At 36.1% G+C, this 18,346-nt stretch overlaps 1 protein-coding gene across 1 annotated transcript; it reads left to right on the top strand.

The window, feature by feature from the left end:
• Positions 1 to 6,015: 6,015 nt before the first annotated feature.
• Positions 6,016 to 15,278, top strand: LOC146133735 (uncharacterized). The gene is made up of 11 exons (XM_083397837.1): positions 6,016 to 6,093; positions 6,828 to 6,974; positions 8,133 to 8,294; positions 8,687 to 8,806; positions 9,465 to 9,599; positions 10,596 to 10,757; positions 11,526 to 11,660; positions 13,147 to 13,302; positions 13,900 to 14,091; positions 14,689 to 14,835; positions 15,156 to 15,278. The coding sequence occupies exons 1-11, from the start codon at positions 6,039 to 6,041 to the stop codon at positions 15,218 to 15,220; spliced, it is 1,476 nt and encodes a 491-aa protein (XP_083253963.1). The 5' UTR covers positions 6,016 to 6,038; the 3' UTR covers positions 15,221 to 15,278.
• Positions 15,279 to 18,346: the final 3,068 nt, after the last annotated feature.

Genomic DNA, 18,346 nt, shown 5'->3' with positions numbered 1-18,346 from the left:
ATAAGATCGTTTCAAGTATTTAAAAAAAGGCGCAATTTCGATCAATGTATTAAGGTAACAAAAACAGAAAGTAATTTAATGCACCGTTACATAAAATTTACTTTCGTGTTAGCGCTATAAAGATTTATCCCAACTTTGTCAGAGTTTTAGGTTTAATTATGTTTTCAGACAAATCATAATTTTCCCGAATTGGAGAATTACTAATCTAAGCAAAGAGTAATTAGATAAACTTGAAAATACAAATTAAAATGCATTTCAATCGCAGAGTGTTCATAAGACCTGTTACAATTTTAAAATGTTGGTATTAGGCCAGTTTTTAATAATGTAATAAATCGGGCAAAAACACAGCTAAGAATTACATGTCAAACAAGTTTTAGTTGAAATAAAATTTTGATAAACACTAATTAAAAAACAAACCTGGTTAAGATATATAGTAAACTCACAAAATAACAAAATGTTTAAATTGTAACCCGACTTAATGAACACCCTGTAGAATGTAGATATTTTTTTTTTAAAGCGTCTTAATTTATGGTCGGTTAAGTAGCAATGCTCAACCGACTACTGTGAATATCAAAAACTCTTTAAACTCTATGTTCAGCTTTAAAACTTTGCACAATATCAAAACCACCTCACTTTGCGCGACTTTTTCAATTAATAGGTTGTGCGTCTTTCAGAACGCTGCAACAGTGCGATTGAAACAAGCGCAAAACTCGGGCGAGTTTCATTTCAGGAATTTCGCAACCTTTTACGGATTGCAACAGCGGCTGCATTAAAAAACAAACGCGGTTTTTTTTTGCGGAAGAAGGCAAGCGCGGTGTGTATGGCGCTATTGGGAGGGCGATACGAGGAATTTACAGCAAAAAATCGACTCCTTTCATGTATTTCCAACACAATTGGTACCGAGCCCCGCGTTCGTGTCACTTCACCACACAACAAACAAATACCTCGTCGAAAATTAAATTGTCGCGGCGCCAAAGCGAAATTGCATTTTTACAGTTTTAAAGCACAAAGCAGATGAACGAGAAAATCCCGCTTAACTGGCCTATTAATCCAATGCACGCCGTAAAGCCATGCAGACCTATTGTCACCGTTACAGTTCGGAATCCCGCTAATGGCACTCGTTAAGTTAAGTTGCGCGTTCGGCCGTAAATGCAAGTTGGTGCGACGCTGTGCTTTGTTTGTATGCGGATTAAATAACAGCACCGTAAAACGACTTTCAAACGATTGGGAATGTCGCCGTTTCATTTGCGGGTCGCGAGTGACGCCGCTAATCGTTTGTGATGTTCGATTTTTATTATTGTTTTGACTCTGTGACCTCGGAGATTGGCGAAAGTTTGTTGCTGGCCACTGCTGTGGTTTGGTCATATATTCAAGGAACGCACCATATTGTAGTGATTTCCTACCTGGCTTCTGGGAAACCTTTTCATAAATCGACAAAAACTGCCGAAAATCCGCCTAAACTTCCTTTTTTAACGTCATTTGTACGCCAAAAGATTGATTCTATTATTTATTAGGTTCCATAAAAGTTAAACTAATTGCCAAAGATACTGTTTTATTTTATTTAAAACTGCTGCATGTAAATGTAAAACGCCTGCTACGTGTAAAAGCCTAATGACACACTTTAAATGTCCTTTATGTACGTACTAAATAATAACTTGTTTCATGTTTACTTTATTTGTCCTTTGTATTTGTGGTTCAACCCGAAAGGTTGGTATAAACCAGCTACCTGTATACCACTGTTCAAGTATTTTTAAGGCGCCAAATTGTATACAGCTGTCATTAATTAGAGCCTTGTCCACGCGAAGTAAAATTGTTTTTTTAGTGTTTAACAATCCCTGGTGCTTTAGTTTGTAGAGTTTTAAAGTAGTTTACAAAATCATGTACAAAACCAGCTGCTTTCAACAACTGTTACCACAGGAAATATAGGCAATCGTTATTGCTTAGTGATGAAATTACCGGTGTTTTACCTCCCGTTAAACTCATCCTTCCGATGAATTCTAGTGGCTTTCAACGTCATTTGAATGTTGATCGTGATCTAAAATATTGGACTTTGCGCTTTGGCGTGCTGCAGCCTGTAAGTGTCTGGTTTTTAAAACATGTGTAAAAAGCAAGAACAAGGTTTTACTTTTAAATTTTCAAGATTCTAAGCTTTTATGGCAAAATACCTATTGGTTGGTTTTAGCGTCTTCGCATTTTCTCCCTTTTTGATTTGTAATATTTTCACAAACTGTACGGTTTTTCAATCTATTTCTATAACCTTTATAAGAAATAGATGGATGTTTGTCATGAAAATGTTAAATGTTAAATCAATATTTAGCCATCATTTTTAGGGGCATGACAAACTAAGTTTTCACTAAATTAAAAATCCCTACAATTTCGTCAGGTAGAAAATGTGACACTAGGTCTTCGGCCATAGAAAAACACAAACAATATTCCCTAAAGAGATGCGCCCTATCGGACGATTACCTATAGACAGGATGCCACACCGTCCTTATTTATAAGACTTGTTCTTATTATAAAGGACAATGTCATAGAAAAAATTATTGTCCTTATTTCCAAGAAATGTCCTTCTTTCCTTCTTGAGTCTTTATTTTTTTTGATAATTACAAAAAACTTCTTGCGAGAATATATGAGAATCCCAAACGCAAAACCTATACCCCTGCCACTTGGTACCGTTTATCTGCCCTGGTTCGATATTATCGCCAAACCTATTTTGTGGCATATAAAGCGACAATGATGCTTAGAGCCACTTATTAAATTAAAACTGTTTAGAGAGAGCAAAAGCTGCGCAAAAATATGCAGTCGGCCGTTTTAGAAAATGTTAAACTTTAAAACAAATAAATGCAAATCGATTATTTTGTTCACTGAGAAGCATTTTGGAAGTAAAACTCGTTTTGTATTTAGATTCTAGAGCAGCGGTTCTCAACCGGTGGGCCATGGCTGACTGGTGGGCCATAAGAACACTTGAGGTGGGCCACAGACCAATTTAAAAAAGCTCGATTTAGTTTCATTTGTGTCACTATATTTAATTCTACAGTAATAATGGCTTGGGGATAAATTAAAAAGGAATGTCAATTTGTTGTTCAGCCACTGATGCACGGTGGAATAAATAATCTGTTTTGAAATATGTTCTGCTGTGTTTTGTTCTAAACCTATTTTCAATTTTTTCTTTCATAAAAAATTATTGGGCCACAGTATTTTTTTGCAACGTAAATGGGGGCATGAGCATTTGTCGAAACGTTTGAACAATAAAGCATGTCGCTTTTAATGTCTAATTGGGCCGTTATTTTCACCATTAAACTTATGAACAGATCCGTATATAGTGTTCCAAAATATACTGTAACTGTCTATTGGAATCAATTTATTGTCAAGTTTTCACAACGACTTGGCATCGCGTACGGACTTCAAACCGATTGTATATGGTATCCTTAATATCAGGCAAAAGATAATTTTCGTGCAGAAGTAAGTCGTGGTTATGTAGGTTAAGAAATTAGGGCTACTATGCAGAAAATACACGCCACCACAACTGATGCGGGAATTAAAAATATGTAAAAAACAACGAGTAAAAAGCTATATTTTTCGCAATATTTTCAATGTATTTGTCATTAGGATTAACTATTTTTGCAAAATCCGTTCGGAAAGCGTCAAGGGTGGACGAGGCTTTGCGTCACAGAGCGCGCTGCTTTTATTCTGCCCTTTTTCAAAGCGTGTTGAGATATTGAACCTCGCTTTGTTAATGTACACGTTTGACCTCCGAAATAAGCGATTTTTGTTCACCCATTTTGCGTCGATTGTTTACAGTTTTTTCTGAGTAAATTTGAAAATATGTTAATAACTTATTGGCAAAGCAAGTTTTAAGCGAAACGACACCCAAGCACCAGTAGAAAGACTGATGTGATAACAATTAACATGACCACAAGTACAGTTATAAGGTTAAAAAACTTAGATGTTTCCTAACGGTCTGGTTATAATTGCCCATTTGTTGCGTAAAAACTCAAAGCAGTTAGCAAAACGTTTAGAAGTAAATGGTTTCCGATGAAAGCCTTTAGGGGAACTTCAATTGTAATAATACAGCTAGGTACTAAAACCATTCCGACTTAAGAGCATTATTGTTGAAGGTTGTAGTTAGACGTATAATTAGTAACAAAGTCCATATGAGGCAGCATTTGCTTTTTGAATCTTAATACAGTGGCTTTGAGGCTGTATTGAGACGTAGAATGAATACCAAATCCCATACAGAAGATAGCAATTATGCAAATATTTCGAATAAACTTAATACAATGGCTATAGAAGTTCTAGTTAGTCGTAGAATTACCTCCAAAGATTATACAGAAGTAGCTAGATTTTTTTAGTATTTTATTAACGCTTTAGAATAATTGTTTTGTTTTAATATTTAATGAAACATATGTACACACATATGTGTGTTAACCACTGAGATCTAGTATTTGTTTCAATATAGTAGAACAGCACTGATTCGATGCAATACGTTTTGGCGAGGTGGAGTTTAGAGGGTTACCGCCTTTATTTACCAAACTGAAGGGCGGTGCACAAAACAGACAGTTGGTAGGTGCACAAACAGCAAAAGCTTTAACGATAAAAAATTGAAATTCAAAGTCTAGGAATGAAAATTGATCGTCATTTTGAGAGCAATTCAACTTCAAGTCATGTTACTGACATAAACATATAAACGTTTACCTATCAAAATTGGTAAACTCGTCCGATTAAGAGCAATTAATCGACTGAAAATAACAAAAACGCAATATACCGCTAGAAAATTTTTGTTACTTGCAAAACTGGAGATAAATAACCCAACTTTATAAAAAAATTTTTAATGAAAACACTTTATTAAAACCCAAGTTATGTAACACAATGACTTAAGTCCAAGTTAAGTCATTTGTCCGAAAGACTTAAGTTAAGTCAAGTCATTTTGGCCGAGAGACTTATGTAAAGTCAAGTCATTTGAAAACAGTGACTTAAGTGCACTTAAGTCAAGTCATTGACTTGTCATTTAAAAATTGACTTAAGTTATTTCTAGCGAAACTTCCTTTCGCTTATTTTCGCCATGAGTCAGTCGACCAACTAACGAAACCGCTTTCGTATTGCATCCACAGTTGTAACGTAAATAAAGTCTATAAATTATATAATTTTTATGTAAAAAGACACTGTGCGGATATTGTACTCCACCCCTGTATATTGCATTCAAGTATTTCCGTTTTTTTTTTGTAGCTGTTAAGTAGATATATTTTATTGTTTTTCTAGCAGCTTTTGAGGCAAATAAGTCGAGCAAGTCAGTTTGTACTTGTCACCCGTTAGCCTGTGGTTTAAGCTAAAGGTGAAGGCGGAATTTAAGCTATCGATTTATTTTGAGTATGATGTATACATGTGCATAATTAGTAGCATAATTTTCCTCCTAAAATTTCCACATAAGTTCGGTCAGCTATTAAGAGTCTCTTATCTCTTACACCAATGTGGTTCCTATAAAAAGTGGTTGGAGAATTGATAATATTCAAAGAAAGTTAAACGAATGTAAACTCAAGATTTTGATTCTGTGCCTTGTGGTGTAGTTATGGCGGTTTCAGGTGGGCAAAGGGGATTAGTTATTTTTTGAGTTAGGCATTCATACGTGGAGTTGTTAATATTCGTAGGCTATGCGTAACGAAACTCAATATACTATTATGTTAAACCATTGTCCTTTGTAAACTAATTTCAAATGTGAGTTTTTCCGCCCATAAATTAAAGACAAATAAATATGACCATGACTTATTGAAATTACGAGGTACTTTGCTTTGTAAATCAGCTTCGTAAAGTCGTCGCACACTTTTGGTGAACTATTATCTTTTTTGGTCGGTGAATGATTATAGTTAAAGATTAAAATGTTAAAATTCAAGAAGGCTGCGTTTGACTAATTTACGACAGGTCGCTAGAGTATTTAAATGCATCAATATTCATCATCTTAAAATCTATGTTTAATGCGTTTTTTTTTCGTTTAGACTGCCTAAGGTTGCAGATTTAAATCGTCAAGTAACTTGGCAGAAGAGATGAAGGCTTGTTTTCTTCTACTGATGTTCCTATGCCAGCAGTACCAAGTTTCAGGTAATATTAAACCAGTAAACAAACCTTGTTGCACTGAATGTGTGATATTTAAAATCACCTTACCCGAAAAATAAATGTCGACCTAACTCCTGACGAATTTAATTCGTAATTATACTGTCGATGCCTTTCCGGCGAAAAATATATATTAACATCTTCATAATTCTATGACTTTAATATAGCATCGCTAGACAATTCTGCTGTGTACACAACCATGTGCGAAATTTGTGTAGGCTAATTAATTATTGTTTAACCACGCTTAAATTTTACAACACACAATTTTCTATTACTTCAAATAAGTAGGCCAGTGACCATTTTTTTAATTGCGAATATTATTATTGGCAATTGATGAATCAGAGAATATCCAAATTACCTATCTTAACATACGGTGTTAAATTTTATGTGCCTCGCTAAAATTTTAAATTTTAATTATATTCTTTATTTGGGCAAATCAATCAGACTTGATTTATTATGTTATGGTACTAGAGTTTTTTTAACAAATTTTAAATTCGTTTTTAAATTTTGTTTAAATAAGGCGACTGATATAACTTATCCATGTTCGAGCTGTTTATACGATACTAGCTTTCTACCCGTGAATGTCTGGGAGGCACGAGTTAATCTGGTAAAAAAAAACGGTGAAGAAATTCGGTGAACAGAATAGTTCTTAAATTCATGCTGACAAGTTTTGAATTCTTTTTATATTTTATTTAACCAAGACGGCTGCTGTTTTGCGATAGGTTTTTCATGTTGGACCTGCTCAGCACTTGGATTTTTCTACGGCGAACCTGTAAGGCAAACTGAATGCTACGACAGGCCCACCGAGCTTACCAACACATCTTGCTCGGACACCGAATACTGCCGAACTCAATTAAGAGTGCAAAATGGTGAGGTGTTGTTGTCCTAGCAATGCAACTATAAGTTTACTGTTTGTTTAGTTCAGGGGTTCTTAAACTGGGATCCATGGACCCCTTGGGGTACCGTGAACTAGTTTTAGGGGGTCCATAAAGGCATAACTAAAGTATTAGTGTATATTTATAAAGTAATCAAGTTATTAAAGAAAAGAATTTATTTAAAAATAAATCGGTTTTCCACTGAATGTATTCAGACTCCATTTCATTTCACATTTTTGGATCAAAATCAGAAAATTTATGAAGTCTATTTGTACGGTGAATTTATGACGTCATTTTTAATTTTTTTTGCCTACAGTGGTCCACGCGAGGTAAAAGAAACTCTTAGGGGTCCTCGATAAAAAAAAATTAAGAGCCCCTGTTTGGTTCATGCATTTATCTTTTTATTACATTGATTTGGAGTCGGTTAAAAACAACCCGGGGCCGACTCTAGAGTCCGAATTAGGCAAAAATATGAACCCGAGTTCGACTCCCGAGTACCGAGTCTTACTGTTTGTTTATAGTTCATGCATTATCTCTTCACAGAGCTGGGGAGTTAGTTAAAAATAACTCAACTACGACTCTTGAGTGCGGCTCCGGCCAAACAATAAACCTACTTTTGTGTACCAAGTTAACTTTCGCCCAAAAATAAACCCGGGTTCAACTGCGAAGAAAAAAAACGGGTTAAAAAAATTAACCCGGGACCAATTTTGGACGAGCCCGAGCTAGGCTTCGACTGACATTTAATTTACGTAACTTAGTTAATTTGTATATTTATCTACTCATATAGAAGTGTGATATAATTGATTGACACAAAATGCATGGTTAAAAAATACTCCACCCAATGTTATTTAACCTCTACAATTTACAATTTACGTTCTTTTCAGTTTCGAGGTTTGGTACTGCGCATGCACACATCGGCCAAGTCTAATGTAGTTCTACGTAGTATTCCTGGCTCCGACACCAGCAAACAAAAAACGTCTCTGTTTATAACTTGAGCTCAAGGGACAACTCCAATTTGCAACTGATCCAACCCACAATTAAAAAAAATAACTCGAAAGATGCAGATTTGATTATATCATTCGCAATACAAAGTAATTCATTCCGTATGTTGTGCATTCTTGGTTTACAAACAGTCTAATATGCTGTTTACAGGTTTACCGTCCACGGTCATTAGGTCCTGTCAAAGTCCAACAACCGACCACGACTCCACAAGTACTGCTGTTCCTGGTCTTACCAAGTGTTCAGTAATCTTAACCGATCAGTTCGATTGCTATTATTCATGCAACTCGGAAAACTGTAATGCCAGAGCCACCAGTAAGTTCTCTTTACCGTTACGAATGAACTTTATGTTATTCCTATACCGATTTCCGATATTCTCGGCAAAATTACCGCGGTCTGATCGGATACAAAGTGACGTCATCATTACTGTGGTCGAATAATTAAGCGAAATTGATCAGAAATTTAACCTTATATAAGCTTAATTACAAAACATGGCTGTAATGCACTTAACAATTAGGTATCATAACCTAGCGATGCCATCCGCATTTCGGACGAAACCTTGCCCCTATAAAGTATGTAGTAATTTTTGTACGTTCTTTGAAATTGTTATTTATAATTTGCCCTAAATAATGCTTGATTCAAAAGTATTACGTTGTTTGAATTTCTTATTTATTTTTCTGGCGAAAGATCACCTTAAAATATTTCAGGATTTCTAAAGACTTGCCCCAACAACTGCAGTTATCCAACTGGAGGTTACTGCGATTACCTTACGGGAAAGTGCAATTGCAACGACGGATACACCGGCGCTGACTGTTCCTCAAAAAAATGTAATTAATCTATGTTTTTTTTTCTAACTTTTACTCATAAATTTTTATTTTTTAACACGAAAAAAGATTAACTGGTAAAATGTGTTTAGGCAATCTTAGTTATATACCCTACGCATTTTGGTGGGCTATTCACAACGCTAAAAACGTATATCCAGGCTAGGTCACGATTTTACCCATTTTAAGAAAGTATAACTTAACTTAAACCTTTCCAAATATTAATTTAAAAGTTAACACAGCTATGCTGACCGACTCTAGAATAGATTAAGTGAACCGAGGCCAATTATGGCCTTAAAATGTTCTCCGGGACTACATACAGGTAGAGTGACATAAAGGTAAGTATTTCTTTTAACCGTGGAGCATTCCTTAAATGAAAAATGCCCTCAAACTATATTTTAAATATTTTTTTAAATAAATTTAAAAAAAAATGTATTTTTAATTTATTTAGTAAGCTGGACATTTATTGTATTATTGTATGACAATAACACGGACATCACTTAAAATTGTTGAGCAGGCTCCTTTGTATTGTCGGCCGAAGTCAGTTTTAAACAGTTTTCTTGACAGAAATGACCATCATTTCCACCATGGTCGTTGGCCAGACCAAGCAATTGACCAACGTCACATATACCAACAAGCTCAATATGCTTTTATCACGTTTCAGATCTTTCCTGCATCCAATGCACTGAAGAAATGGACTCGAATTGTGCGCAGGCGTCATCCGGTCTTCCATCAGGCAGCCTATGCACGAGTACACATAGCTACTGCGCAACCTCGAAGACTACCACCATTTCACGTGGTAAATGTTGAAGTTACAATTAATACGCTTTCCAAACTTTTTTTCAAGTGGGTATCAAACCAATTGAGACGGGTAAATCATGTTCCCCTGTTAAAAGACAAATTGTGTTGAAAATAAGCTAGGAGTGTTTATGTATTCTCTCTCACTATATGAATTGATAGGTTTATGTGTTTGTTTATGTGTTTGTTTATATGCACAATGATGCCCCAAATAAACAAAACGTATATGCAAAGTAATTGGTTTACGTCTGAATGGGACCCTTTTAGGTTAGCGAAGAATGGCATCTACCGTTATAGCCGTATAGTCTTACACAAGGCTTCCAAAACAGGCCCGGGCTAAGGGTACTGTAGGTCAAGACTGTTTACTAAAGAAAAGCCTAATTTTGCAAACCAAGCTACAAAAAGTAATAAAAATACATACCAATATGTAACCTTAAAAAAAATTGAGGCCCAATTTTTCCAGAGCCTAAGGCTATTGCTCAAAAGATTGATCCGGCCCTTGTTTGCGAACCCTTTTAATTTATTAAAATTTTCAGCGACCCCCTTGGTTAAATAATTTAATGCAGTGTTTATCAACCGGGGTGCCATTTTTAACGCTGAAGGGTGCTGAGATATATTTGGATTTTTTTAGCATTCCAATATTTGCTCTGGTTTAATTTTTATATAATTAAAAAGTAATTAAAAAGTCTTTTTCAAGGTTGTTGCACAGGTAATGCGCTGTTCAATCTGTTTATTGTAACGTTACAGTTAACCACTCAGCAGAAATAGGAGCAAGGGTGCCGTGAACTATTTATAATTTTTGTAGGATGCCGCAAGCAAAAAAAGTTGCGAAACACTGGTTTAATCCATACCTTTTCTTGTTGTCTGTTTTGGCAAGCATTTTTGTAAGTAATGTGCATTTCAAGATTTTCCCAGTTTGGTAAGCCCTTGTCTAACACAATAAGAGCTCGAAAAAATATTACAATTGTCTCACCTATGGTCTTGCATTGTTCTGCAGACACCGGAGCCATTGTGCGATCAGTGGTGACCAGAGGATGTTCAAACTACCCCACTGTGGGGTGCAGTACGACAGACATCAGTAGCAGCCCTCCACTACCCAACTACATTCAGTACACCTGCTCGAAATCTTGTACTACCGACAATTGCAACACCGCAATACGTAATATGCCAATTTAGTGCATTTATTTTTAAGTAAAAAACGCCATTTTTGACAAGATAACGTTCTTTAAAGGCATTTATTTGATTTTTCGTTGCCTGTGTGGAGAATTCAGCTCAAACCAATAACTTTCTTTAAAGGCTTTTTCCATTTTCGTATACAGAAAAATATAAATTTCTTTCAAGAATGGAGACTTTTTTTGAACATTCCCAGCCGACTAAAAAGTTATATCCAATGTTAAAAAATGTTGTTCAAATATTGGTGAAATGTAGAAAAAAGCTTACAAATTGTGCAATTCAGGTAACATAATGTAATAATATTAAAAATGATAACAAATAATGCAAAAATAGTACAATTGGTTTCATGGAAACCTATGCGTCTAATACTATAGTCATGCATTGCCAGTTACGCGATATTCATACAGCTTAAAGAGCGGAAGTAATTAATGATAATTTTCCGCTGACACTGATTAAAATACGAAAAGTGGAAACAAGAAACAAACTCATGCGCGATACGGCCGGAGCATCGATGGGTTCAATAGACCTTATGAGATGACACTGAACACAACAATTTAGCAACATGAGGGTTTGGAGACAAAGTCCAGAGGCTAAACAATAATCGAAGCAATCAAAGGCAATCATTAGAAAAAAGAAAACGGCGGCATAGCAGTTGTCTTACAGGCAAACAGTGATGATTTAATCCTATCAGTGAAAGTTAGACCCGAAGTGTGCAAGTCGCTTCCATTTACTATTTTTCTCTCATTTTTTACAGCCGAGAGGCCGACCGCTCTTTCATGCGTTGTGTGCAATGATGCGTTTGGATGTGCCACACGTACTTCGCGGTTACTTTGCTCGGCTGGAGAGAGTTACTGTTTCTCCACTGTGGAGTACATCATCGGAAAGGAAGGTAAAAACGCGCCTATATATCGCAATGAAAGATACACACACATATGTGTATAACAACTGTGTAGCCCTTATGATGGTGCTTTTTGATCAACGATTATGACTTACGTATCACTAGTACATCGAAAGCCATCACAGACTCACCGAATCTGTCGATTAATGACGCAAGCAGGGCAAGAAAAACAACTAGCCTGGTGCTTGAACTAATAGAATGTAGCAAGCATTAGCGTATGGTTGATTCTCAACTCGCACCTCTCTGAACATGTATGACTCAGTTGGTAGAGCGACGGCCCTGGCTTTACCGGAGGTCGTGGGTTCAAACCTCACTGCATGTTATTTGTTTTTAGCCTGCCATGCTTGCATCATTGATCGACAAATTCGGTAAGTCTGAAATGGCTTTCGGTGTTTTTGCATGGTAAAGGTGCGTATTTAGGATTTTTGTTTTGGGGGGTGTTTTTTAGGGATAACGTCGCAAGGTAAGGTCAAAACGCGGCTTTACAAAGTTGCATCGAAATGTGACGTCAAAAAAAAACCTTAAAAGGCGAAACAGTTCGTTTACTTTGTTAAGCGACAAAGTACTAAAGTAGTACGTTGTATAGATGTGTTTCTTATAACATAACAATAAAAATCACAAGGGTGTTATCACCTCGCACCATGCAACTATTGTTAAGGCAAAATAAAGTTGAATTACCTTTAGTTGTTAAACACAACTTTTGGTAATCTTCCTTTCAAGGTTGAAACCCTGCATCAAATCATGGCTGAAAATTTCTGCATTAATGTGGTTGCGGATCGATACCGATAGCACCCTAGTATCGGGCGAATGACGATAATACCATTTAGCTCCGATCAACTATTTTCTTTTCGGTACTTCTAAGAGAAAAATCAGGGGCCGTGTTGTTTTGTTGTACAACGACGTAGTAAGAATATCAAAGCCCATACAGAAGTGTCATTTTGAACGTTTCGAATAACTCTTTCTTATATCATGTTGAAAATGAATAACAAGATGTTCGAAACGTTCAAAATAATACTTCTTATGGTCAAAGTTTTTATTCGAAAATCAAAATCTGCCTGAATCCGAATGGTGAAAACAAACGATCCTGGTTGCACATCAATGATAAAGAGGAGACTAAGTACGGAACTTAGTAAACCGAAAATCATTTTGTTTGGATGTTATAAAATGATAAATATATTTCGCTGTAAAAGCATCATCAGTCTAAAAACATAACACAACATAAGGCAAGAATACGCAAAATAAAAACCTAAACCAACTGTTTTATTGTTGGGAGGCAGTAAAACCCTGGCTTTTAAACATTTTCGAAGAAAAGTGCGTTTGACATCTTGCTTGATACTATTTCTTCCGTATGGGCTTTAATAGTCTTACTACGACTTACTACAACCTCTAACCATTATGCTCCTAAGCAGTAGATACCATTTTGAATGTTTCGCATAACTCTTTATTTATCAGAGTGTTGCTTTGTGTTTCCACTCAGGATTATCAGAGTACAAATTACTCAGCGTTAAGCGAGGTTGCTCAGCCGCCAAGTCACCCTTAACAAGATGTAGTAGCCAGGAGATCTCCGGTTTGGCGATCAGCAAAGTCACGTGTCACGAGAACTGTAAAACAAGTGGCTGCAACACTGGGTGGCGTAAGTGGGCAATTTTATTTGACTCGCTTGGGTTCGAAAAACGATTTTAACGAACCAAATAGAATATAGGAGTTATGTAAAACTTTTATTTTATGGTGACGTCAAAAAACTGATACGAAATTTTAAGAAATTGTGGCCAAATATGCAATTATGTGATAACAAAAAAAAGCGTGACGTCATGAAACAAATATTTTCAAGAAACCTGTATGTGCAACAGCATTGGGGTTTAAGTACGTTGAAGAATACAAAGCGGTCGCGCGAAAAAAAATTTGATTATTTTGGTTAAATTGACAAAACGTTTAATTTAGAAAGATGGTATTTGTGATTTATTTAGGACACAATCCAGAATCGCGAACTATTCGCTCATTTACAACAAAACACGTATTACGCCGCAATCGTCAATGCGAATTTGATTTGTTTACTTGCTTTTAGCCGCAAACTTCAACGAGAAAATGGCCAATACGAAATGCTAAAACTGTTGTGGCAATAAAGTGAAGATATTTCTTTTTTAATTTGGGAATAATGTAAGTGCGCCAAATGCAACTTTTGCTGCGCAATTTGTCTGGTGCGACTGCGCAAAACAAAAAAATTGCGCAGTTTCGCACGTTATAGAGGGAACCCTGACCAGCAGTTTTCTGGTTGCAGCGACTCGTCCAAAGTGTGTGCAATGCAGCGGGTTAAAGACGGCACAAGCTATTGGCGGCTGTCTTAGCGGCTATCCAAGACTTGCCACAACTTGTCCTGCACCTTACTACGAGCACTGTGCAACCACAACTATATCAATTTCGGGTAAGAATGTGCAAACAGAGATTTCAATGGTTATACGTAATAAGATTATCAAAGCCCATACATAAGTATAGGTATTATTTTGAACGTTTCGAATAACTCTTTATTCATTTTCAACCTCGTCACAATGAATAAAGAGTTATTCGAAACGTTAAAAATAATACCTACATCGGTACGGGCTTGGATATAATTATTACGTCTTACTACAAACTCCAACCATGATGCTTCAAAGGTTAGAATTTTCATTTTTCGAAACAATTTTTTTTTAAATACAAGGCGATTTGTGAATGTTATCAGATTTGTGATTTTCTTACGTATAATTTTTCCGTTTTTGCATATTGAATTATTGCGTGTGTGACTAGATTTTGACGAAATGTAATATTCGGGTTTGATTTATTTTATTTAGGCATTAGAGCTAAATATTTCGGGTAAGTTTTCAAAAGTACGACAAACGATTTTGAACTCAACTTGACTGTATTAAACATTTTTTGGTCACTGTTTAACTTAGCTTTCCAGTTTTTGCCTTGTTTTCCACTGTTTCTCTTCAAAAAACTACTCAAAATAACGTTTCCTTTTACCAAACCTTCAATTGTTTTTCAGTGGAAGACAACAAAAGCCTGGATTTGGTTAGCATAGATTGGCATTGTGCGCAACACGCTGAGAGCAAAAACTGCAACAGCACCACTGCAGTGGGCGTTACGACCACTCGATGCTACGGGACTTGCTCTAAATCTGGATGCAACAACGGTACGTTGTGCTCTGCAGCAGAGGTCCTTAACCACCGGTCCGCCAAAAAAATTACTTTATTTGTGCAGTTGGAAACACTGATTTTTTAACAAATTTTAATTTCGTCAATTCAAAAAAAAAATTTTTTTCCGGGGGGAAGGTTGTCTTGTTATATTTTTGCAAAATACTTGTCTTGGCCTTAAGTTATTTTACCAATTATTTGACTGGGACGAGTCATTTTTAAGTGACTTGTTTACAAATTGTACACTGTCTTGTACGAGACGTTTACAGGGTGTGTTGTCTTATTTCTACTGACGGAATACCTTCTGCTTTTTTTGCAGGTTCCATACCGAAAGCAAGTGCTGCTCTACTTTTGATGTCCTTCTTGGTCGCTATGTTCCTATAAATCGTTCATACAGCGCCCAATTGTTTGTCACTTACGTCATTATCAGACTATTACCGTGTTTTGTTGATACCAAAAATGAGGGTATTGCCTATTAACGACATACCTATTTAGTGGCAAATAAACAGCACAATGCGCTGGAGAACTCTTAAAATTTGGCTTATGTTTTTATTACAACAATTATATGTGATAGATCTTAAATGTACCCTAAGTAAACATTATTGATATCTTAACACAACACATTATTTGTTTTATTCTGACTGCATCGCAATTGCGCTAAGTGCAGTGGAGCTCTCCATTCGTTAACAATAGGAAACCCTATTAAAGATAAAAATACCTATTTTAAGGTTAAGCGAAATTGGCCTGATTGGTTAAGACGCCTAATCAATTAACATTTTACACGGAGTAATAATCAACTGTCAGTCGTCTTGAAAAGCAATAATATAACTCGCAAGTTACACATATATTTAATTAATACCACTTATTTTATCCAATAAAAGATATACACGCGTATGTGTTCAACAACTATGACCTAGCCCTTCGTGCTATGGTTATTTCTCGACTCGCTCCTTTCGGAGCCTATGTAGCTCACCCACACACGGCAGCATTTTGCGAATGTTTTGAATAAATCTTAAAACAAATGAAAAAAGTCGGAGTTAGACGTAGAACGAATGTTAAAGCCCATACAGAAGTAGGTAGCGTTTTGTAAACATTTGTATACATTCCTCAAGTACGCATAGCATTTTATTACTGCTTACGAATAATTTCTTCGTTTCAATGTAGTTAAAAACGTACTGGTTTGATGCAATACGTTTTGGTGAGGTAAAGTTGAGCGTTACCGCCTTTTGTTATTAAGTTGAGAGGCGGTTGCGAAAGAGTTTGAAAAGCTTCTAAGATAAGTAGCGTTTAACTGAGCCAGGACAAACCTCTGGCACGCCACTGCAATATACCCAAGATGGCATCTAACGAAACTTCCGTTTTCCTGTTTTAGCAATAAGTCATCCGCCCAAATGAACACACTGCAGACTTCCATAGTGAAAACGTAAATAGATTCTAACTACATACAGATAGACGTCATGTCCTATTGTACTCCACCCCCACATTTAAGCATTTCCGTTTTATGGCTCCTTCTGTAGCTGTTAAGTCGATTGGAAACTTCGTTTTACGATAAGAACGCTTGCTTAGGTCATGCAGGAACAAACCTAGGGCCGAAGATATAAATTTTAGTACTTTGTAGCATTTAAGGGAGTTGTATAAGTCCAGGAAATCAGTTCGCAGTTGTCACTCGTTGCACAGTGGATTAATTTTAAGTGTAAGGCGGAATGTTTGCAAATCGAGTTATTGTCAGCATCTATGTATACATTTGGGTAAAATTAGTAGCATATTTATTCTCGAAAAATGCCCACGTAAATTCGGAGAGTTTTGGATAGTTTTAGACAACAATAACGAATGGTTTTAAGAGAGGCATTCATACGTAGATTTGCTAATATTCAAAGAAAGTTAAGCGTAACTCAACTCTATTTTTGGATTTTTGCCTTTGTGGTCGTTTTAGCATTGTCTGTCGGGCCTATGGGGCGTTAGTCATTTTTGGCAGTAAGGCATTCATACGTGAAGCGTAACCAAACTCAAGTTGAATATCCGTTCCCTAAAGGGCCTGTAGGACCTTAGTCATTTTTAGAGGAAGGCATTATTGGCAACGTTAACAGCAGACTGCTCGCTAAACATTTATAGTTGAATCTACGAGGTTATGACAGTTGGATTTGATTGGATAGCATAAGGTTTTTGCCAAATGACAGCACAATTTTATATATATTTTTTTATATCTAGACCAAGCTACGGCTAGCAATTCAGTCGCAGTCCTACACGGTGTATAATTATATTATCCAAGAGAACTCGTGATGGCCATGAGCGTAAATGCAGTATTCTGTGATTTCAATAAAGTTACGTTTAAATCTTTTTTAACCTTTTTGTTGTTCTCTGTTTTTTATCCAAGTAAATCTAATAATCAGTATGCAAAATAAAGTGTAATTAATTTTAACCGAAATTGGTTCAGGCTGTTGGGAGTGACTGCCAAAAACAACTTTAAGTGTAAGGGCCTACGCATTGAACAACGTTTTAACAATTTTGGAATATTAGTGAAAGTAAGGCGGAACGAACTGAAACGGCGTTCTGGTAAACGAATTGCCGTCGGAAAGGCGTTCCTGTTAAAAAAAGTTTTGCAGGTGTGTCGTACCGGTAAAAAAAATTTCTTTTTTACCAGGTCGTATTCTTTCAAAACCTAAATTAATTTTAATAGATGGACAATTTTGTCGTATTGATTTGAACTGTATAGAGTGATGTACAACTAATTTTTTTTTAATCAGGAGCTCCTGAGTTTAAAAAAAATGTTTTTAAATGGAAAATACGTTAGTTATGTAAAAAAGTTTGAGGAACACTATATTTAGGGGTTCTGAATGAAAATTTACCTTTACCCAACAAGTTTAAACTATTTTTGCAAAACCTTACCGCTTTCTCCAAATATGCGTTTGGACTAAGATTTCAGTTGCATATTTGTGCACATCATACGGTAACCTCCGGTTTCCTAAGGTCACTTAGTTTAGACGTCCAGGTATGGCGAAACCTTGTGATGTCCTATCGGTATGAACGTTTGTCGTAAATTTCTAAAAGTCGTTTAAAAACTTTTATTCCCCATAACCTTCGCCAATGCTTTTAACGCTTAAATGTCAACTTCCTATAAAGGAAATGTCGACGACAATTTGACAGCTGTGTACATAATGTTAAATATAGGTTTAAAGCCATTAAAAGCTTTAGTGTTAGAGAGTTTTACTGTTTAATTTCTTATTATAATAAATCGTTTTACGTATAGCGTTATTTACAATGTGCCTACCTTCACCTAAAGATCCAGTTAAACCGGGGAAAACGACAAGGGGTTGTTTTATGAGATTCCCTGTGGAGGTTGTTCAGCAACATACATTGGGGAAACTAAACGTTCCTTTCATACCAGGAAACTTCTACCTATGCGTGATGTCCGCTTCGAAAGGGCATCCCGGTCAGCTCTGGCAGAGCATGCCGTTGAACTTGAAAAATGCACATCAAATACTTTTCTTCCCCATAACCTTCGCCGATGCG

The sequence above is a fragment of the Ascidiella aspersa genome, chromosome 9 (assembly GCF_963924565.1).
Source record: "Ascidiella aspersa chromosome 9, kaAscAspe10.2, whole genome shotgun sequence".
NCBI classification, from domain to species: domain Eukaryota; kingdom Metazoa; phylum Chordata; class Ascidiacea; order Phlebobranchia; family Ascidiidae; genus Ascidiella; species Ascidiella aspersa.
This window is presented reverse-complemented; position numbering and strand designations above follow the sequence as displayed.